Below are 22,905 nucleotides of genomic sequence, written 5' to 3'. Positions count from 1 at the left end.
AAACTGAGAAACTGTATGTTTGCAGCAAGAAATCAGAGCAGTAGCGTGTAGATAAAAGTTCCTGGAGTAATTTTCAGAGCACTTACTAGTACTGTGTAAGTTGAATAGATACAAGATATTTTGAAGGACTAGTAAGTGACTTTATTTCCCCTGAGAACACAAGCCAAAAATTACTTGAAACTGCTAAACCACATACCTTGATGTGTGGGTGCTCTGTGTACGCCTATATAGTTTTGTCTTTGTAACTCAAATGTATGTCATTACTATATTTTCCAAACACCAAGCCACTTTTCTTCCTGTTGTTCAGAATCTGGCTTGGAAAACTTGAAATGTGAGGGCTTGTTTAGAGAAGTGAAATCCATCAAGTGAGAAATTAATCTTTTTTTTTTCAATAGGATAAAAAACTTTTGTTCATGACTGTAGCTTGTCCTTGTTATGAGAACATTTTTCCTATTCTTACCAGTCTTTGTAAATAAACAAGAAAAGCAGTTCACTGAGTGATGCTTTCTTCTTTGTGTGTTGCATGGGGAGCAAAGCTGAGAAATAGAGAGTTTAGAAGAATATAACAGGACAATAAATTGTCCTGTTCTGCTCAAAACCCATACAGATATTTATTAATAAAAATATAAGGGAACTTAACAGTAAAGTAAGTAAAAATGGCTACACGTTGGCTCACAAGATGTGACAGCGTCACTGTGAGCATTATGGGACTTTCTGAGCAGACTGTTAGTCAGTACCCACTGTGACTTTTTCCACATTAGCACCCTGCATTCACACTGGTCCCAGAAGAGCAGAGTGTCTAACCACTTCTTCTTTCAAGTTTTCTTTAATCAAGAAACCAGTCAAAGGTAGTCAGTCCTGTGTATTTAACACCTACTCCTTCATTTCTTCTTTGAGGAAACAAAATTTTCTACTGTCCTTGCCCCTATCCTTTCTGCCTCCCCATCTTGCTGCTGCTATGTTATTGTTCCCCCATATCAGGCTGCTGCTGCACATGCATTTGTAAAGCCTTTCTGTTACATGAGTGAAGAGGCAGAAGAATGCTGTTTCCAGTTTATTTAACATTCAGTGCTACACAGCTGTAGGTAAGGTGATAACGTGGAAAGTACATGCCCAAAGTTTTAAAAGTCTTTACAGGGCCTAGGAAGAATACTGTAAGAAAATGTTGGGTTTATAGGATCAGACAAGTACGTTGTTCTGTGAGAGTAGAGGTGAAAATGTCTACATCACGGCATTGTGATTTGAATATCACAGTTTTAAATGAAGAAAGATTTGGTGGTTCCAGTATCTCATTAAAAAAACTTGTTTCACTTGACACCTTCAGTGAGAGGTATTTATTTCAATTGGTGGTTGGTGGACAAAAATTGGCTCCCTTTGCTCTGTATCTGAGGACTGGAAGCAATCTTATAGCAGTAGGAAAAGAGAGAAGTGGGATATGGGGGAAGAGAAGAGAAGGGAGGGAAGTGAGTCTCTGCAGAGCTAGGGGTACACAGGTGTCATTGATTAGGGTGAGCCTGAGGCTGCTTGTGAGGTCAGACAGACAGGAAGCCTCTTACTGTGGCTGAGTACAGTTGAACAGGGCCAGGTGTTCAAGGGTGGGGGCATTCAAGTAAATTTTCCTCTCCTAACCTGCCTTGTGGATGGTGTCACTCAGATTAACAAGCTGATGCTCTAAATGTGAGTTATTGTGGCATCCCAGTGAACAGTGCATGGAGAAGAAAATTTCTTCCCGTCCAGTTTTTCTAGTCCTGACCTGAGGGTGCATTCATGGTGCACTGGGGCTTCACTGCTGATGGCTGTATTGTGTCAGTGTGGTGGTAACTAAAGAAAGTTATGTCCCTTCATGAGGACATTTACACAACTTGGTAATTATTTCTAAGGGAAGAACTGTGGAAAGAGAACTCCAGACATGGCAGCCTTGTGAGACTCATTGCCTTATAACTAGCTGTTTGTCTCCTCTAATATGTTTGGTTTTTCTATAAACCTTATTCTGAGTGCTTTTATTGCTTGTTATGAATTATTCTGCCAGCTGAAGCATTTGCAGAACTGGTAACATGTAACTGGTAACTGACCCTGACAGCTGGTGGCAATTGTTTTTGAAAAGACATAGAACAGCCTTAATGTTTAGAAGAAACTGACCAATAATTTTAACTAAAGGTATTAGTAAGCAACAGCAGCTAAGAAAAAACATTGCAGTTTATTCTCTAAGGGATACATCCTTACTGTAACATTTTTTCTCCACTGGAAACACATTCTGAGCTCTGCTTAAAGGGTAGGAAAACAAGAGCTTTTTAGGCACTTTGTCTGGAAGCTGTAGCTAATTTTTCTGAAAAAGAGTAGACAATAGGTTTAAAACCCTGTTAGAGGGAGAGTGAGAAATAGGCTCACCTGTAAGTATATGCTCTGTTCCTCTCCATGGAGCCCTCTTGCCAGAAATTGTTTCTGTGGCAACAAACTTCTTTCTAGCTGGGTTGTCTTGGAGTTTGATCTGGGATTGCTTAGGCTCAGATCTGTCACCATGCCAGAATCAAATAGAAATGCAAAACTGATCTGACCTACGTGTAACAGAGAGGGCACTCTGCTGCTGTTCCTGTTGCTCCTCAGGAGCTGTCCTCCTGACATTCTCCACTTAGATATTGCTACAGACAGCTGGTGCTGCTGGGATGAGCCTGGACTTTCCTTTCTGAACATTGTGGCTTTAGTCAGCAAGGCTTCAAGCTTCCTTTCTCTTCTTGTGTCCTATGGGCCAGCAGTAAAGACACAAAGCCTTGAAGAGAGGTTGAGTTGCCAACAGAGGAAGAGGAGCTAAAAAACAAATTAATTACAAAAGCAAATGTAATTGAACTGTCAAAATTCAGTCACTTAAATGACACCTGAATAAAATGCTAAAATATCAGTAGGGAAGAATGGAAATATTTCAGAGATCTCTTGGTTTGGCTTTCTTTTAACTCAGTATTTTAGTACCATTAGAATGTTTTCATTTTATAACTGGAAACATTTCATCTTCCTTCTGCCAAGGAAGGAGAGCTTTTTCTCTGTGATGGATAATGATTTAGTGTCTACTCATATCTAATTAGAGGGTGTATCTGGTTTATGCTCCATGTTTAAGAACTGTTCAGTCATAGCTTTTAAAATAGCAAGTGTGTTTTAAATTTTTAAACTAAAATCCCTGAGACTATCATGTCAGAATATTATTATTTGGAATTTGAACTTATATCCAAATTTCAGAGCTGGTTTTACACCTCCACCCCAAAGCAGGACCTGGATTTCTGAACAGCTCTCAGTTTGGAATCTCACATCTCCTGTGCCAGCTTTTCCATCTCCTCATGAGCTCATCAGAGCTCCCATGTAACAAGCATTTGATTCTCTCCTTTTTCTCTGGTCAGAAGCATGTTTGGAAGTGTGAATGGTTTACAGCAAGGTTGTTGCTTTTGCTGTGAATTGCTTCTTTGATACTATTAAAGAAGGGGTGGTGTGGGTTGCATTTCTATGAGGTCATGCCTCTCCAACTATTTTCTCAGTTTTCAGGTTGAACCTCTTTTATTCAGAAATGGAAAATCAGGAAATGGTAATGTAAGCAAACCTGCAGATACAGATGCCAGCACTTTAAATAAAGTGATTAATCCACTGGGAACTAGGTTGTTGGAATCCTGTACCCTCAAATGAATAAAAAAAGGACTGACATTTTCAATAGTCATCTAGGGAGCAAGAACAGCAACAAGCGAAAGAGCACAGAGGAAAACCTTCTGTAAGGCACACTGCTTCTCGTGAGAACACTGAGAAATAACAATGGAGGAACATGTCTTCCATGTGAATATTGACTCAGTTCTACAGGAAACTTGGTTAACCTCCAGAAGGGAAACTAAAAAAAAGAGAAGAAATTTAATTAAAGATAGCAATAAGGGATAGTTCAGTAGAGTTGTGTTTATACCAACTAGATGGGTACTATTTGAAGACACGTACAAATATGCACACATATGCATAATGCACCCCACACACCACCCCTCCAATTCTGTATCCAAGGAATACAGAAATACAATACAAGAGCCAAAAAGACTCAATTGAGCCTAAAAGGAAATGAGCTTAGCTAAACAGAAGTGTGTGGAAGGGCGGATGGTGTGCTAGACAAGGAAGAATTGGATCTAGAACAGAAACATGTCTGAAGTGCAAAATGGTGATCAGTGTAAGCTGGAAACACAAACAGTACAAAGGTACAAAAGAATGATTTTAGTTTTTTAGATGGCAACAATGTTAGATGCTTCAGTTGAACAGGCTCCTATCCCATGATGAATTTATTCTCTTTGATTAAGATAAATCTAAGTGGAGGAAAAATAATTAAGTCAAAGAAAAATGAGGAGTGGAAGGGAAAAGTTTTCAAATATTGTAAGCAGCTTTTCATTTTACCATGTGTTAAAACTTTTGCAGTACAAAATGAATCATATACTGAATCATATATGCAGAAAATGACATTTTAAAAAGAGATTACTTTATTGAATGTATCATTATTTGCTGATGCATGAAATAATGAAAATGCTAACATTCTCCTTAAACGGGAGATCTGCTCAATCTCTTTAGACATGCCAGAGTTTCAAACACATTTCAGTTAGACCTAGCAATTTTTCTATCAGACAGCCTTTGCTGGTTGTCAAGTGCTATTAGTCAAGCATTGATTATGGATGTCCCAAGCTTATCAGCAGCACTGTGCAGTAAGTGCTGTCTGTTGAATTTTCAGCAAACGGGGAGAAAAAATTGTATAGATGGGTGTTTGGTTGCTTTCCAAATGACTTTTAGTTAATGAGATAGTTCTGTTTGGAGGGTATGATGTTCTGGTCCTTGTGTTCAGAGTGGCATTACAAAAGATGCAAGCAGAAAGATGATCTGGTCCCTGCTTCATTCTCTAATTTGCCAGTTTTTGAACAAGTTTTCCCTTGAGTGAAGCTAGGGAAGCTTGGCAGAAGGGACTGCCATGCAGGTTGCTGGCATTCCATTCCCTTTCTGGGTGAGCATGTGGGTACAGAGAGCAAATTGTTCTCAATACACTCAAGGTAGAGGCTGACAGCCAGTTCTTCACTCGACCTTGGTGGGTGCTCTGCCTAGGACGGGGTGCGCTGCCCAGGACGGGGTGCTGGCAGTGTGCTGTGGCCCATGGTATGTAATGGATGGCTCATGGTCAGGCAGCAGAGAAATCTGTGGGTGACTCCCATGGCTCCCTTTGGGTAGCCACTCTGAAACGGGCTGTGTGGCAGTCCTGGGGCTACAGGGACACACTGGCAATCCAAGAAAGGCAAAAGTCATTGAAATCCAGATATTGATTAAACACAGATATGAATTCAACCTGAAGTCACTGACTTCAGTGCAAGATATCTAGCATTGCCTGATGTAGCACTGTGCTGTTGTCAGAGCAGGCTGCAGCATCAAAAGAGGCAATAACACAGTTTAGGAAAATGAATCAGAAGGATGATTTTCTCCAAGGCTGTAAATGGTAAAATGAATCAGAGCTCATTTAACTCAGAAGGATGAAGTTCCTATATCTCGATCCTAGGCTACAACAGTTGGTCTAGTTGTTGTTCCTTAATAATATTGTATATTGATCATGGCTTTTGTGGCTTCAATAAGCAAGACCTGTGTAATCTTGTCTTTTCTTGCATTGTCCTGTTCAATGAGGATCACTGTACATGTTTGGAATTATAAGCAGTTCTGTTGTCTATGTCTGATTATTACTTGCCTGCTGCTTCTTCAACGGAGGAAGGATGGCTTTTTGGCTTTAGTGTCAAGGAGGATTGTGGGTGAGAGGGACACTGACTTGGTTGAAATTTTATTTCAGGGGAAAGGAAGATTTGGAGTTTTTTCTCTGAGTAATAGAGTGATTTAAGATGTCTGCAGGAAGTGGTGTGATGTGTTTTCCTCCACCCACTGTTCTGTACTTGAGCAAGTCATACCCGAAGCTTCAACATGTGCCCTGTGGGTAGGATCTAGTCATAGTAACTCAGCAGTGAAATACTTGGAGGGTCATGTCGTCCACTTGGTTGATCTTTAACAGCAGGAAGTGGGGGGCAAATGAGGGTCATTTTTTAAAGCTTTGAGGCAGCTATAGCATGACTAATTTCAGCTGTGATTCACCTCCCTGATACTACTTGGACTGCTTGCCTGAAATTACACATTGCATGAACTTCTTATTACCATAAATAGGGATTTTCCAAAGATTTTTTTCCAGCACTTTCTTGTTCTCAACCACTTGTTTAGACCTCACATGAGGTAAAAAGACCCTAATCCTAGATAAAGAATAAGTAGTAGTGTGAGATAGAGTCAGTAGTCTGAGGGAACAGGCAGATGTATTTGCCAAGCTGCTGTCCATGATACTTGAGAAGTCGTGGCAGTCAGAATTCCCATGTGACTGGAAAAACAGAAACATTGTACCCATCTTTTAAAAGAATAGAATGGCAGACCCTGGGTACTACCCAGCTGTTAGCATCCTCTCTGCGTCTGGGGAGGATCACAGGACAGACCCTCTGCTAGGGCACATCAGGGACAGGGAGGTGATTTGGGACAGCCAGCAGAGCTTTACCAAGGGCAAGTCCTGCCTCATCAGCCTATGGCCTTCTATGATGGAGTGACTGCATCAGAGGGTAAGGGAAGGGTCACAGATGTCATTTATCTGGACTTCTCTAGAGCCTTTGACATGGTTCCCCACAACACCCTTCTCTCTAAATTGGGGAGAGATGGATTTGATGGGTGGACTGTTAGGTGCATAAGTAATTGGTGGAACACTTGTGTGCAGAGGGTCATGGTCAATAGCTCAGAGTCCTAAAGGACCTCAGTGACAAGTGGTATCCCTCAGGGATCCAGACTGGGACCAGTTTTATTTAGCATTTTCATTAATGACATAGATGAAGGGATTGAGGGCAGCCTCAGCAGATTTGTAGATTTGTATATGACACCAAAGAGAGGAGTGATGCACCTAAAGGATGGGAAGCCATCCAGAGGGACCTGGACAAGCTCAAGAAGTGAGTGCACGGGAATCTCAGGAGGTTTAACGAGACCCAAGTGCAATGTGCTGCACTGGGGCTGGGGCAACCCCTGGTATCAACACAGGCTGGGGGATGAACAGATTGGAACAGCTCTGCTGGGAAGGACCTGGGGGTGCTGGTGGATGAGAGGCTGGACAGGAACACTTGGAGCCCAGAGAGCCAAACATGTCCTGGGCTGCATCCAAAGCAGCATGATCAGCAGGGTGAGGGAGGGGATTCTGCCCCTCCATTCTGCTCTGCTGAGACCCCCCTGGAGTGCTGCATCCAGCTCTGGGGTCCCAGCACAGGAAGGACATGGACCTATTGGAACAAGTCCAGAGGAGGGTCTCCAAGATGATCAGAGGGATGGGGCACCTGTCCTGTGAGGAAAGGCGGAGAGAATTGGGATTTTGCAGCCTGGAGAAGAGGGGGCTCCAGGGTGACCTAATTGCTGCCTTGCAGTACCTGGAGGGAGCCTAGAAGCAGGATGGTGGAAGACATTTTACAGGGGCATGTGGTGATAGGACAAGAGAGAATGGCTTCAAACTAAGAGAGAGTAGGTTTAGATTAGATAATAGGAAGAAGAAATTCTTTACTGAGGGTGTTGAGGCACTGAAAGAGGTTTCCCCGATAAGCTGGATGCCCCATCCCTAAATGTTCAAGGCCAAGCTGGATGGGGCTTTGAGCAACCTGATCTAGTGGAAGCTGTTCCTGCCCATGGTTGGAACTATATGATTTTTAAGGTCCCTTCCACCCCAAACCATTCTATGATTCTGTGATATTGGACTAACTGTGCTAATTATCCCACCTGCCTCCCATGCCCTTCATCTCAAGTTGTCCTTTATAAGTGCAAGCATAAACAAAGAAGTCCAAAGTCATAAAAACCTGAAATGGAAAGGTATAGAAACAGAATATGGAATTCTCAAAATATCAGAAATGGTGCAAATGGAATGATTTACTCAAGACTGTAAAAATTGGATGTCTGTATTAGGAAAAATTGGACATTGATGACTAATTAGTCTTTTGTTTATGTGGCTTCTGAAAAAAATGTTGCCGACTTCCTTCTTTGATAATTGGTTTATAAGACCAGTCATCTGATAATGACAAAAGTAATTTGTATTTACAGAACACTTTTACAGTTCCCGTCACCAGAAACAGATATACAGAGTAATAATTATTATAGTCAGAGGCTCATATTAGAAAAATCCAGTTGCAAGTTACAAACACTGAATGGATTTTGCATAGATGTAAATTACTTTAGTTTAGAAGCTCAATTTGACTCCTCTTTTTCACAAAACATAGTGTTATGTCTGTTTTACCCTAATTTGTCATAATTTCTGAAACATTACTAGCAATAATTCACAAATTGCTGTAACTAAATCCCCTGGAGTGCACATAGTTTTTTAAAATACCTGCTAGCCTTTGCTGATCTATCCTCCTCTATGCCGCCATCCTATTGTTAAAAATAATTTTGTTAGATGCTGGTTAACAATTCTGTTTCCAAAGACTGGAATAAAAAACAACAGCAAATATTTCAGCTTTATATTTATATAACTCATATACCATATAAACATATAAATTATATCTTATATATTATATATAAAATATATATAACATATATATGTTATACATATTATATAATATAGGTACTATTATATATTATTATAATATTATCATATATTAAATTCTGTAAATTCTATATTATAAAAACAAATATATATATTTGTGTTTGTGCTTCATATGTACTTGTCTTTCTTTTCCTTTACTTATTTTGTGTTAATAAAAATGTTAATGTTTCATTGCCTTTAATGGCTCTTTCTACTTGATATCTTTCTAGAATCAGAATGGTCTGGTTTGGAAGGGGCCTTTAAAGGCCCTCTAGTCCAACTCTCCTGCAATAACCAGGGGCATCTTCAACTAGACCAGTTTGCTTAGAGCCCCATCAAACCTGACCCTGAATGTTTCCAGGGTTGGGGCATCCATCATTTGTCTGGGCAACCTGGGCTAATGTTTTATCACCCTTATCATAAAAATATTCATCCTTGTATGTAGTCTGACTCTACCCTCTTGTAATTAGGACCATTGTCCCTTGTCCTGTTGCTACAAGTCCTGATTAAAAAGTCTGTCCCCATGTTTCTTTTAAGTCCCCTTTAGATACTGAAAGGCTGCAACAAGGTTTTTCCAGAGCCTTCTCTTCTCCAGGCTGAACTACTCCAAATTTCTCATCCTTTCCTCATAGGAGAAGTGCTCCACCCCTCGTCTTGTTTCTGTGCTCCAACAGATGTATCTTTTACACCATAATTCTTCTGATTAAACCCAAATATCATTGTGCTTATTCTTCATTCTTGGTGGTGGACCCAAATTTCTGCTTTCCTCTCCTTCTTTTTTCCCCTCAAACTTGCTCTAAGGGTATTATGCCTTTCCTTCCTATTTTATGTTGTTTGACCAGTCCCTCGTCTCTTCTGCTGCTCATCGCTTCCCTGCCTTCTTATCTGACCTTGTGCTTCCAGGCTTTGTGAAACAGGATCAAACAATCTGACAAACCTGCAAGTGTTGAAGGAAGCTTAGCATGTGAATTTTAGGGCTGGTATTTGTGTAGATAATGACCTGAACCAAATGCTAAACTGAAGCCATCCCAGGTTTCTGATTCCAAGATTTGCAGGACAGTTGAAGTCCTGCAATGACATCCAAGTGTCTCAGGCCTGTCTGCACTGTATGACAGGTGCAAGGACAGATTAAATAGCAAGAGACCATGCAGGCACACAAGGATGCTACACTCCCTGTTAATGGAAGTGGGTGCTTTGTGGATGAGACAAGCTGGGTGCACAGTGGTTGCAAATTCCAGCAAGGAAATTCTTTGGTTCAGTCCCATTTGTCTCTGCCAAAAATATTTAGGCCTAGTTGCAGACAGATTTCTTACAATGAAAATTGTAGCAGTGTTCACTGAAATTGAAAAGACCCATGGGCTCCATGCTCCTACTTGGTCCAAGGTGAAGAGGCTCTTGCTGCCAGTGGCTCTGGTTGCTTTCTGTGCCATTGCCAGCAGGCAGCACTTGGCATGTGAGCTGCCCCATGGTTCATGGTGCAGGGGCAAGTCATGTGTTTGTTAACAGCTAAGGCACACAGGAGTTGGGAAAGAAAAGAACTGTTGTTGAACTCTCCAGTGAGTAATAAAGTTGGCTTGTTTAAACCATGAAAAAGTGAGGCTTTCTGAAGCTCTTGGCTTTGTTTCTAATCGAGGAACAAGAGAATTGTTTGGAGCTTGTGTAGATGGAGAGAGTCTTCTAATTTACTGCCAAGACTTAGGCTTAGATGGGTATCATCTAAAAGATGTGGGCATATAGAAGAGAGAAATATTGCCTGGAAATGACTGCAGACTCGTGATAATGAAGGTGTTACATAAACTATGATTAAAAAAAAGTCACACAGCTGCACTATATCTGTATTAGAGCTAAAAGAAATGCCTATGTGTTCCTGTTCATAACTGCTTTCAGCTTAATGATTGTCTGCACCCCAGATGTTTTTCATAGAGCAACTTATTAAATTTTTCACTTCCCTCTTAACAGAAGTGGCCAATAAGTAATGAGAGACCTATTTGTCTTTTCTCTTCTATACCCTGCATCACCTTTCCTTCTGATCCACTTTTTCAGACAGCTTGTAAAGTATTGTGTCACATCTTCTTAATGACAGAGTGGGCTCTTGCACACCCATTTGTTTAAACCTGCAGGTCCATTCTTTTGATACCAGGTTTGTTGAGAAAATCCTACAGTTTCACTCCCTGGCTGGTGCAGAGCTATATTTAGTGTGCCTGGTGCTGGGGAAAAGTTGAACTGCCTCTGTATTTCCATTTGGCTGCTGAGTCTGTCCTTAGCCAGGCATGAGTGGTCATAGGGTACAAGGGCAGCCCAGAGCCCACACACTGAGGAGGCCGAAACAAGGGAAGGATTTCCTGGCTCGCTGTTGCCACTGACCAGAACAGCAGTATAAGACAGCTATTGCACAAGAATCTGGACCTTTCTTTTTCATCCCCATCTTTGAAACTGGGGAGGGATTGATAGCACAAGGCAAAGAGATTTGTTACAGCCAACCTTCTCTTCCTGCCCCTTCGAACACCCCAATCCAGCATTTCCTCCAGGAGCAGGAAATGTTGCTGTAATCATAAGTGTATATTATATTACCATAATATTGTATCAATAAGACTTTTGTTGCCTCCTTCACATTCTGCGTTCTGGCAAGACTTTTAAACTAAGCAGAAATGATTTTACTTATTACAGAGAATTATATTCTCTGTATGAAAACATAATTTGATAAAAACATTTCGAGTTCTTAGAGGAAAAGAAACATTTTCAAAAAACACTGCAGCTGTAGAGTACATCTGCTTTTCCTCATACTGTGATCCATAATGACTCACTGGGTAACACTGAATGAAACTCAGTGCTAGACATATAAAGACAGTTCTGAATTTTCAAAACTCTCAACAGCTTTTGAATTACTATTTGGCCCTATTGACAGGAGCTGGACACTGGCTGGGCACTGTGCTGGTAGATATGATGACAGGTCTCAGATTTTAGGTATTTTAGAGAATAAGTAAGGTGTGCCAATCATCCTGTGCAGGCAAACCCTTACATGTAAAAGTCACCAAATCATTATACAGAAATGCTATGAAATACAAACTCAGGCCTGGAGCTCTGGATTGAAAAGGTGGGTTGGGGTAAGAAGGTTATTAAACCTGCCTCAGCAAAGAGTCTGTGCACTGCCCTTGTCTGCAGATGGAAGAGATATGTGGTGGTTATGAAGCCTTGGAGAAACTGCATAGTGTTACAGGGGAGCTAATGGCCTCTAGGTATCAGTGTTTGGGGAAATTTGTACTTAACTTTAGTGATTGATTTCTGCTGTACATGTCAGCACTGCTAACATTGTCATGTTTATTCCAGGGGAAGGTTATGGCAATCTCCTGGAGCAAACTTCAAACTGAAGCACAGGTACCTGTGCCTGGGTCCCCTCACAGCATTTCTCCTGCTGAGCTTGACAAATGAACTCTACCTATTGTGACAGCCACAGTGGGGAGTGTGAGTCTCTTAAACCCCAAAGGAGCTGTTGAGTCTGAGAGGTGGAGGAGAGCAGAGTGCCAGACTTGAGCACTCTTTCACACAAATTGCAATGGACAGTGTAGTTGAAAGTTTTGAGGGAGATGAACTTACCTTGGCCTGTTGTTTCATGACTGAGAGTTTCTGAGCTCTCAAGGCTATTTCCGCCAAAATCAGGGCTGATGTTCCCTCTGTTGGAAAGCAAAAGTAAAGGGATGAAAACCACATCCCAATTCTTATTTCTGTGTGTTTGCCGTGAATTCTGTGGAACTACGCTGGTTGAAGCTAAAAAATGAAATTCTTTGCAAGTTTGATCACTTATGTCAGCCAGGCAATTCTTTTCTGGCTTAAAGCAAATGACTTTTTTTCAGTTTCTACAGGAGTAAAGCCTATCTATCACTATTTTAAAGAAAACCCATATGTATTAAAAAAAATATTTGACAGTAACATCCTCAAATGCTAAAGCTGACAGTAATTTTACTGTAGAGTGGTCATGTTTTTGTAAGCATTGCCTTGGAAGAAATTTTTTGTTCCTAGATGGGACAGAAGATGTCCACAAAAATGCAAATTAGCATAGCAAACAGGAAAAAGCAGCAAGGCCTTATCTTTAGCTAGTGCTTCTTTTGAATCCATAGTATCTGAAGCTGTGAAAGGAGTACACAAGAGTACACATTGTTACCTTACAAAGGTGTACCCAACATCCCTGAATCTTCTGAGGAGAGATTGAAAGAAATACAGTCTTGCTGTTCTGCACCACCAGGTACAGCATGCATTCCCTTCAGACTAGGCACAGTTTGCCCTGCTGTTCTCCAGTGCTGAGCATCTGTGCCCACGTGAGTATACCATGAGGTGATAAAATGCTGGCTGGGGCATTTCATTGTTCAGTTGAGGGTTTCATCACTGTGAGCTGGGTCCAGGCTTGACCTAGTAGAACTGAGTTCAAATCCACTGTCAGCAGTGGTTTTGGTGCATTAAATTGTTATAGTATAGTTCAGTATAGTATAGCACAGCATAGCAACAGCTTCTATGGGTACGTGCTTGGATTATACCAGATTCTTCAGGTGAAAATAATTACATTCATATTCAGTGAAGATGAAAGGGAAATATACAAATGTGTAAGTCATAAATGTGTGGGTTTTGGAGCTGATGGCAAATAAGGAATATTTAATAGCATATCCTGTAGAACTGAGACTATGGAGATGCCCTGTACCAGAGTTTCACCATGTCCTTCCAACAGAGGAAGAGTTTGTTTTCAGGATTGTTTTTTACAAGTAACTGTAAAAGAAAGTGCTAAAAATTCCCCTTTTTTTTTACATCCTGCTTAATTGATCTGCATATTACAAGGTATCTTGTATGTAAAGGGAAATTTAAGACATGGGAATTAATAATCAAGAGTTTTGTGCACCCTACATCCTCTGAGGAAGTCTGTGTGGACTGCTGGTTTACCAGAGACACCTTTTCCATCACAGTCAAATCTGATTACTGCTTTTCTGCCCCATCTGTAAACCAGAGATGATATTTCTTCACATTTTAGATACCTCCAAAGCTAAAACAACAAATATTTGTAACTTGCTTTGTAATTCTGAATCACATAATTTTATGGCACTTTTCTGTTATGTACTAGGAGTTATGTGAATCTTGATTTCCCAGAGAGGCTTTATCAAAGATTTAGAGCTAGGGAAAGGCAGCTTTCTGAAAAGTGTACTATATATTTAACAACTGTATCCCTTCTAAAGATTTCCTTGTGTTTTATCTTCAGGTTATTAACATCCTGCAGCAAGTCATCACTTCAGCCTAAAGGTTTGTGGAAGAAATAAACTCTACATGAAAACTGAATGTAATTAAGTCTTACATTCAGGACCCTGATGAGTGATACACAGGGAGAAGTAGAAGATGGTGAATTTCACAGAGAATGTGACTGAGAAGTGCAATATTAATCATGAAATCCACGAGACATTATCCCCTGTGGTGTACATATTTGTGTTCATATTAGGCTTGCCAGCTAACTGCCTGTCCCTGTACTATGGCTATTTACAGATCAAGGCTAAAAATGAATTAGGTATCTACCTTTGCAATTTGACTATAGCAGACCTGCTGTACATATTTTCTTTGCCTTTTTGGCTACAGTATGCTTTACAGCATGACAACTGGACCTACGATGAGCTGCTGTGCAAGGTGTGTGGCATCATCCTGTACGAGAACATCTACATCAGCGTGGGCTTCCTGTGCTGCATCTCCATCGACCGCTACCTGGCCGTGGTGCACCCCTTCCGCTTCCAGCGCTTTCGCACCATGAGGGCTGCTGCCATCGTCAGCAGCATCATCTGGGCCAAAGAAATCATCACATGCTGCTTTGTCTTCACACACGGAGAGATCAGCATGGATGCTGAGAGCCACTTGGTGTGCTTTGAGCATTACCCCATCAAGAAATGGGAGCACAATGTCAATTACTACCGCTTCTCTGCTGGCTTCCTTTTCCCCTTCTTTCTGCTGGCCTTCTCCTACTGTGGGATTTTACGAGTTGTCCACAAGAGTCCTGGCACCCAAAAGAAGAAGAAAATCCAAATTAAAAGACTGGTATCAAGCACTGTTTTCATATTTTTAGTCTGCTTTGGACCATACCACATCCTACTTGTAGTTCGTAGCTTGTTGGAGAACAACTGCTCATTTGCTGAGAAAATATTTAATGTTTACCATATTTCTCTCCTGTTAACCACTTTTAACTGTGTTGCTGACCCAGTATTGTACTGTTTTTCCAGTGAAAGCACTTACCAGAACTTTGTCAAGATGAGAGACTCTTGTCTAACATGTTTAGGCCATCTGAGTACTGAGACGAAGGAATCCTATCCACTAAACACTACTGACACTCCCAACAGAAAACAGCATGAACAACAACCAGAGTTACTACAAATACCACTTGATGGTGCTGGGATGAAGGACTGCTTCACAACTAATGCAGACAGCCTATAGCATTAATCAAAAGGACCTTAATCCTGCACCTGCAGCTCTAGCCGTGTTTGTGGATCTGTCTGAATTATTCATGGATTACAACAGCGTGACCTCCCAAAGGCTTATGAGCAATGCTGTACAGCAAAGCTGTTTCTAGAGGTGCTTGGACCCTGGCAATAGTGAGGAAAGTATGGGCTAAGTCAGTTTAGTTATGCTACCACTGTTGTGCTGCCACTTAAAACCTGTTTGTCTTGGTGACTGCACTGACTGGAATAAGCCAGTACTCACGGTGTGCAGTTCTGGTGAACTCATCTTTAGCTGCTTCTGTTTGCCCTGTAGCATCTAGAGAAAGTAATTCTCTACAAGCTGTCATCATCTGTTGAAAAGGTCAGAGACAAAAAAATTTAATGTCCCCATACATACTTTTAAAAAGAAAAATCCCAACAAAACACTTCTGCAACATCTCTGTAACTCTCTGGAATAAATTCTCCTTCTGCAAGTTTCAAAGCCTGCAGAGACCATGGCAGAACACAGGTTCCTAAAACAATCAGTCTGATAGTGTGAGGCATTATGGGAGAACATGCAAAGGAACTCAGCACCTGCTGAGACCTTCAGGCTCTTATTTCACTGTTGAGCCTCAGACTGCTAAACCTCATGGTAAGGCTCCTAGAAACTTCTGGAAGTAGGAGACTCTGGGCTCCAGTGGGTGTCAATAACTTGGTTTGTTGACTCAGAAGAGAACAAGAAATTGGTACAAGAACAAGAAATGTGAGGCACTTTGATCCCACGTGCTTCTCTGAGTCATAGTGTTCAAGAATATTTATTTGCATCTAAATTCTGCTACACCTTGCTAAGGTTTTGATTGTGTCCTCTGCAATTTGTATGTATTGTGCAGCACAGACCATGCAGGCATTTAAATAACAATGCATTTGTCAGGGAAACTGTTGAATGAATTCTGTGTAAACCATGTTTTTGCCCACAGATAAGATAGTTTAGGGTTTGGTCATTGTTCAGCAATTACAGTATCAGAAATATGATGTATGATCTGCGTCCTGGTTTAGACAGAAACAAGATATACGAGTAAGTGGTGAATAATGGCTTTTAAAGACCTGGGAGTTGTGCTCCACAGTATTGTTTCTACCACTGCCTTCTCTCTGTGTTTCTTAGGGTTTTTTGGTTACACTAATGATTCCTGTGTGAATCTTCTTTGTGATCTGCTCATCACACCTCCTTTTACCTGCAGCTGTTACACCATGAATATTGCGTTATCCTTTCAATTCTCTGATTTCAAACCTTCCTTGAAAAACCTCTTTTGTCTGCAACCCAGAGCTGATAACTTCCAGCAGTATAATCAGTTTTGTTTCTTTGGTTTGCTTTTGAGTTAAAAGATTGTCTAGACAGATGGTCTACTCCTGCTATCTGAATATGTCATTGTAACACAGCCTTGCTTGTCATCAGATTCCAAAAGGAATGTATTCTAACAGTTTTCTGGAAACCACCTTGAGGTATTGGATATAATTGGATATAATTAGTGGATGTGTTTAATAAAGAATGTTTTTATAATTTCCTTTTCATATTTTTTCACGCCATATTTGAAATAACTATCTTTAACTTTGGTGCACAGTTTCTATTTGTGAGACTATAGATCCTCTTCTCCCTCCTCTTGCAGAAAGGATTCACGTCCCCAGTCCCAAGAGGGGATTAGGTTTGCTTAGGTTAACATTTTTGGTTTGTTTAATTATTTTACATTTCTTTATACTTTGACCATTCAGCCGGATTAATTACCTTACATCTGCATTTTTTTCTCCTGACTATTAGCACTGTTTAGCTTTATTTTCTCCTGCTGTGTATTCCAAGGGGGTTGCAAGGCAGGGACTCCCTGCCTGGAGTGCTGAGCTTTACATTGTTAAGCACCAACTCCTTGGACCCCCACGACTGTCGGGCTGCAAGACACACATGGTTTGTTCTAGGATTAAATATTTGTTGTTGTGTTTATGTGTTGCTCCTTTGCAGTTCCCCATGCTGTTTAAATTAGACAGCTGGAATGCAGAGCATGCTGTACTACATGGAATTGTCATCTGAGGGATTAAGGCTCATTCGAGATGGAACTTTGATGTGGTCAGCTTTGGTCAGCTGCTGCAGTTTAAAATCAGATGGAAACTTGTGGAACACAGTCCAGCATTCTGCTCCAGTTCTCAGCACTTAACCTGCTAACCCAGAACAGAAAGGAGGGGTTTTTCTTCTTTTCTCCTTTTTTTCTTGAGGCCAATATTTTATCAATTCTTTCTGTGTTGTAACTGTTTGGCTTAGGCTGCAGAACTGTAACCAATAGAGCAGGAAGGTAAATCCCACTCAGAGCTTTTCCTTCCCTCTCAGTCAAAAGACATTCACTCATGGGTCCTGCTAAGGTTGCTAGAGACATGCTACACATGCTACTGAAGTAAATGCCATGCTTGGGACTGCACACAAGAAGGTATTCTAAAAGCATACACTTGAGAAAAAGAGAAAAAAGTTATTAGACTTTGTATTTCTTAATGAAAACTGACTGTTAAGACTTGTATTTTGGGGTGAAAAAAGAGCAAAAGCTTACAAAATGAAATTTTTTTGAGAAAAATTAGTGCTTGAAAATATCCATTGCACCTGTTAGTGTAACATGTCAGTAGCATAGAAAGAATAAAATCAGCTGTTTCTTTTAAAATGATGCAAATTTCATTCTGTGAGTTCTGTGCAGCAGTGAACATATGCCATCCTGCAGGGTTACTGGCTTTGGCAAAAAGTTCGAGCATTCATATGAATTTTACTTAATACTTCTAGTTAGGAGAGTTTGGAGACTTCTAAAGGAGATATTTTCTAATTGTGAAACTTCCAAGATACTTTTCTAGAACATCCTTTAGGAAGTTTTTAGATAAAATGAATCTAAAAAAAGAAGACTGATCTAGAAAATAACCATTGGGATCTTTGGTGAACCTGAATGTCTAGCAGAAGTCTGGCATTAAGATTTCTTTCTGTCATGTGTTCTACTATTTTATCTCTTTAAAGGCCCTGTATCTTCAGGGACTTCAGGAGATTAATGTCCCATATATGCTGGTGTTTGTGGTATGACATTATTTTTCTCATTCTGAACACGTTATTTGTCTTGCATCAAAGAAGGAAAATAAAACTCACCTGCCAGGAAGGAAAAGAGATAGAAAGTGTTGCTCCCTGCTGAAAGTCCAACTAAAGGCAACTTCCATTTTGTGACAGGTAAAGCACCAGTGCTCTAGGGGTGGTGTCAAATGTACGCTCCTCTCTCTGCTGGCAGGGCTGACAGCCAGCAGAACTGTAGTCCTGCCATTTACCTGGAGTTAAGGTAAAATTACAGCTTTGAATGACAAAAGCTGGGCCCAGTTCACAACCATTTGTCATGTACTGCTTCAGTGTTAGTAATCTTATGGGATAGAATTCAATGTTACCTCACTTGGTCTTGTCAGGAGCTGAACTTCTACAACAAGAATTCATGCAAAAGTTTATTAACATAATGTTGTATTCAATGCAAATGTTTATTCATTCAGAATCATACTTTAATTTATAATAATTAATTTTAATCATTATTTTTGTATTCAATTAATTTCCTTGTAACAACAGGACACTCTGAAATGTCTACAACTTTTCTCTATTATCCATAAAGTGGCAAAATATGTAAGTGGCAAATTACTAATATGACAGGGGGTAATGGCACAGCCAACCCTTTACACAGAAGATCTGCAATGCTGCTCTTATTTTCATTAGCTCAGTTAAAATTTTCTCCTTCTCTCCTCACACTTCCACAAACTATCCCCCACCATAAGAACACAGTGCTAGAGGGGGGCTACAGGAAGTGTGCAGTGGAGCTCTCACTACTGTAACACTGCAGTTTGGTTTTGAATCTTCCCTCTCTACTGTAGCTGTTTTCCTCACCACAAGTATTTTTAAAGCCAAGTTGCTATGAGAGTTACTTCCTGTTGCAGTTATGAGGTTAGTAAAACAAGAACAGCAGTGCAATAATATCTCATTGTAATTTTGTGCTTTCTTTGTAAAAGCCAGATCACCTCTTTATTATATAATATCATTTAATATTAATTTTCCATTATAAAATTATGACATTACAAAATTCCATTTTCCATTATAAAATTCAAGAAAAGAAAGGTAAACCAAGTGGATGATGATATCCTCTTCTTGTTTCACAGCGATGTTGGAAGGATAACAATGAAAGGCTCTGTGTGATCAAGACACCAGAGATGAAAAGCCATCTTTTTCTGATCTTTTACACCTTGAGAGAGCCTCAAAAATAAGGAAATGACATGGGAGCAACTCTTCATGTAGAAGTCACTACACTAGGGGCAGTCAGTGCTGTGCTTCCTGCAGCAGCTTTTCAATCATGAGTGAGTGGGTGCTGTAGAAGGGCAGCCCATCCACCTCCATCTCCAGACTGGCAGTTTTGCCACTGCGGACCCCGAGCCGCACAAGTGCTTTCAGAAGCTTTTCCTCCTTGAAAATCAAAGAAACAGAGTATAATTAAAATTCTGAATCAGACAAGGGCAGTCATCAAGATCTTTGTTTTAATTCTGGGAGAGACTGACCATATCCTTAATATTTATTTTGCCATCCACTTGCAAGTACTATCTTGTCCCAAAGAATATGTTTAGCAGCTGGAGCTCAGGAAGTGTCAGATGGTTTATAATCTTGACTGATACTTAACCACTGAATATTATTTTTCTCCACACTGCCTCCAACAGAACATTAGTGTCAATTCAGAAACACCATTTTTTGCTTGGTTTCAAGTTCCTATGTTGCACAAATCAGAATGCGAGGAACCTCCACTCAAAGTATCTCAAAAATCCATCTGTGGTTTCCCCAGCCAGGCAGCTGGCTGCAGCTGCATTTTTATAGAAAAAGACAGAAGGGAAGGAGGGTGCACCAGGAAAAAAGGGTACAGAGAGCACCTGGAAGGGCTGCACACTCACTTTCCTTTCCTGCAGCTTCTCTGATCTCTCTGTGCCTTTGGCACTCTCTTCCCTTTTCATTTTTGATTTTATGAGAATTCTGGTTGCTTAGGGAAGGAGTGGGGAGAAAACAACCTCTGAAATTGTGCTTCCTTGGCATGCTCTGAACTAGCATATGATTTGTTTAGAACTACAGTCATTTTCTTGCTTAACTAATATAAGCAGATAACAAAGCATGCTCCAAGTTGAACTGTAAAAGTACACAGAGGGAACAAAATCCTTTTTTTGTGAGCTATGGGCCAGTTAGCATTGTGAGATGAAAAGATGGAATAAAATGAGCTCTAAAAAACCACAGGGAACTGTGAAATTTGAAGATCTGGTTTCAAGTGAATGTATGTCTGGCATAAACTGCTCTGCTTTTCATTTGCCATGAAATGGACACAGTAAAACTTCCTATTTTTAGCATTTACTATAGTGAGAATTTATTCCTTGAATTCTGTTAATAAAAGTCTAAGAAAACAAAAAACCTGGTCACTTTTTAGCTTTCCCCATGCCAACCCTGTGATAGGTTCTATAAGACCTTGAAACACTCACCTATCTATCTGTTCCTCTCTTTTCCTTTTCCTTCCTCTTTTCCTCTCTTTCTGTACTAGGAATGCCCTTTCTGAGCCTTGCCTACTGTGCCATTTCCATTTCCATGCAAATTGCTACTGCAACAATCCTACCAGTGTCCTTGACAAAGAGCTCTCTGGATTTTAACACTTCAGATTTGACATTACCACACAATAACCTAGCAGAAGTTCTTTATCTCCTGCACACACATGAATGATGAAAAAAAAAAGTAACCTTAAAATATCTAATTTTCTCTTATCAAATGCTAGCATTTTTTCTAGGAACACTTCTAAACCACAAAGAATACAGTCGCTGTGGATCTGAATTGAGACACAATATAGTTGTATTTTACCTAATGGTAAAATGGCCAAAATATAATCATTTCTGAATGAAGCAAAGCATGCCCTGCATGATCAATTCAGTTTCATTTTGTAACCTGCTCTCTGAATGCACTTTCTAAAGATCTGTCTTTTATTTCCTGGTAAATTATCCTAATTCTTAGCTGCAATAAAATTAAATGAGGCTCTGGTTTTCTACTAAAGGAAAAATATGCATAGTTACATGGTGTCAGCAGTGACACAGCTATTTAAGGAAATTATCTGGATACACTAGTAGCATAAATTTGCTACTTTATAATTAATAAAAATTATAAATGCACATCAGTTTATATCATATGAATGATCATATACATAAATGCAAATATATACAACTGATCTTTCTGCACAACAGATGTTTCTCTTAGCACTGAGTGTATCTAAAAGGGCAAAGGAGATCTCTCCTGTCACAAAAGAGGCACCTAAATTGGATACACAAAATGTAATCTCTAATATGAATCGTTTGTGCTACATATTTACATATTAGAGCTCTCTGATCTGCTTATATGAGGTAAAAAAGTTTGCTTGCTTAATATTACATAACTATGCCTGATAAACCATAGTCTGCCATAAAATAGCTGTACAGTGCTGCAATTTGACCACAGCTTTCTCTTTACTAAATAATTATGTTGGAAGTGGGGCAACTGGAAAAAATAATCATATTAATAGAAAATATCTCATTAGTTTGTGCTTTACACAAGGGGGAAAACTTCCTTAGACAAAGCTAATTAAGCACACTAAAAATATGTCACACCTTTATATATTTATAATATAATTCATATCCTTATAGGTCATAATTTAAAAATAATACTATACAGCTAATATGTTGCCATTAATAAACAGTTCAGTAAAAGAACAAATGCTTGATATATTAACCTGTTTGTGAGATGCAATGAAATGCAGAGTTGACTGTAGGATGTTTAGCATTAGCTACATTTGGATATGTATGAATGAATGAATTTCATTACAGTCACTTTGGTGTAAAAGCACTATGAACATCTGAAAAACCAAGCCGATTCCATAATCAAATTATTAGGTAAGCAAAGGTAAAGGTAAGCAAAGATTGTTTAGGTCCAGTTGTTTCCTGCTCCTGCAGTTCTCAGCACAGAACAAATGCTTTGCAGCATCTCTCACTACATTGTGTGGAAAGGCTCACCCATGAACTCAGAGCAATCTCAGTTTGCTGCTCAGTGGGAAGGGAGAGCTCTGCAGTTCAGGGGTTTGGCAGTGCAATCCTGACACTGTTTGAACACCAGCCTGAAGGGAAATAATGTTGGTGTTTCAGGGGAAGTCTTCACTTAGTGATTATGACCTACAGCATTCATGGAAGTGCCATTTTTTGAAGAAAAATACAACACATTATAAGAAAGCTGCCTGGTGCTAAGGGACTCCTTCTAATGTCCTCTTTCCAGCTACAATCACAAATACAAACACCGAGATGGGTCTGTGTGGTGTTGCTCTTTATCTCGTTAGGGTAATTATTATAGCATTAAATGAAGCTGAATTTTGCAGAAAGTGGCCAGATAAACAGAAATGGTCTGATTTTTTATACTAATGGAGTATGTGAACACTAATGTATTCAATCTTCTGCACTGTTCATTGTTGTGTGATTTATAATTAAAGACATCATATTTTCTCGTCAGACATTTTGTCATTTTCTCTCCTCCACAGAACTGTTTCCATTAATTTTATCTCAACAGATTTTAGTGTTGCACTTTCAGTAGCCCATTATTGGATCATTAATATTCCCAGCTGTATAGCTTAGTAAAACAAAAACAAGGTTTTCCTGTACACAATATAACATTTAATTACAGTATCTCATTACCAGGAATTTTGATCACAGTCATTTTAGGATGCATTAATTTAAAGGTCAAAAATCAGTAGATGCAACTGGAAAAAACACTGAAAACTGAAA

At 39.8% G+C, this 22,905-nt stretch overlaps 2 protein-coding genes across 3 annotated transcripts in view; one reads left to right on the top strand and one right to left on the bottom strand.

Moving 5' to 3' along the window:
* The first annotated feature begins 13,908 nt into the window (after positions 1-13,908).
* On the top strand, positions 13,909-15,064 carry GPR68 (G protein-coupled receptor 68). The gene has a single exon (XM_066552114.1). The coding sequence runs from the start codon at positions 13,988-13,990 to the stop codon at positions 15,062-15,064; it is 1,077 nt and encodes a 358-aa protein (XP_066408211.1). The 5' UTR covers positions 13,909-13,987.
* A 3,472-nt stretch (positions 15,065-18,536) lies between these two features.
* DGLUCY (D-glutamate cyclase) overlaps positions 18,537-22,905 on the bottom strand; it is a 48,648-nt gene continuing 44,279 nt past the window's right edge. For both annotated transcript variants that reach the window (XM_066552111.1, XM_066552112.1), the window contains exon 14: positions 18,537-19,549. In XM_066552111.1, the coding sequence (XP_066408208.1) occupies positions 19,406-19,549 (144 nt within the window). In that variant the 3' untranslated portion in view covers positions 18,537-19,405. The remainder of the gene's footprint in view (positions 19,550-22,905) is intronic.

This window comes from Molothrus aeneus, chromosome 6 (genome assembly GCF_037042795.1).
Source record: "Molothrus aeneus isolate 106 chromosome 6, BPBGC_Maene_1.0, whole genome shotgun sequence".
In the NCBI taxonomy this organism is placed as follows: Eukaryota; Metazoa; Chordata; class Aves; order Passeriformes; family Icteridae; genus Molothrus; species Molothrus aeneus.
This window is presented reverse-complemented; position numbering and strand designations above follow the sequence as displayed.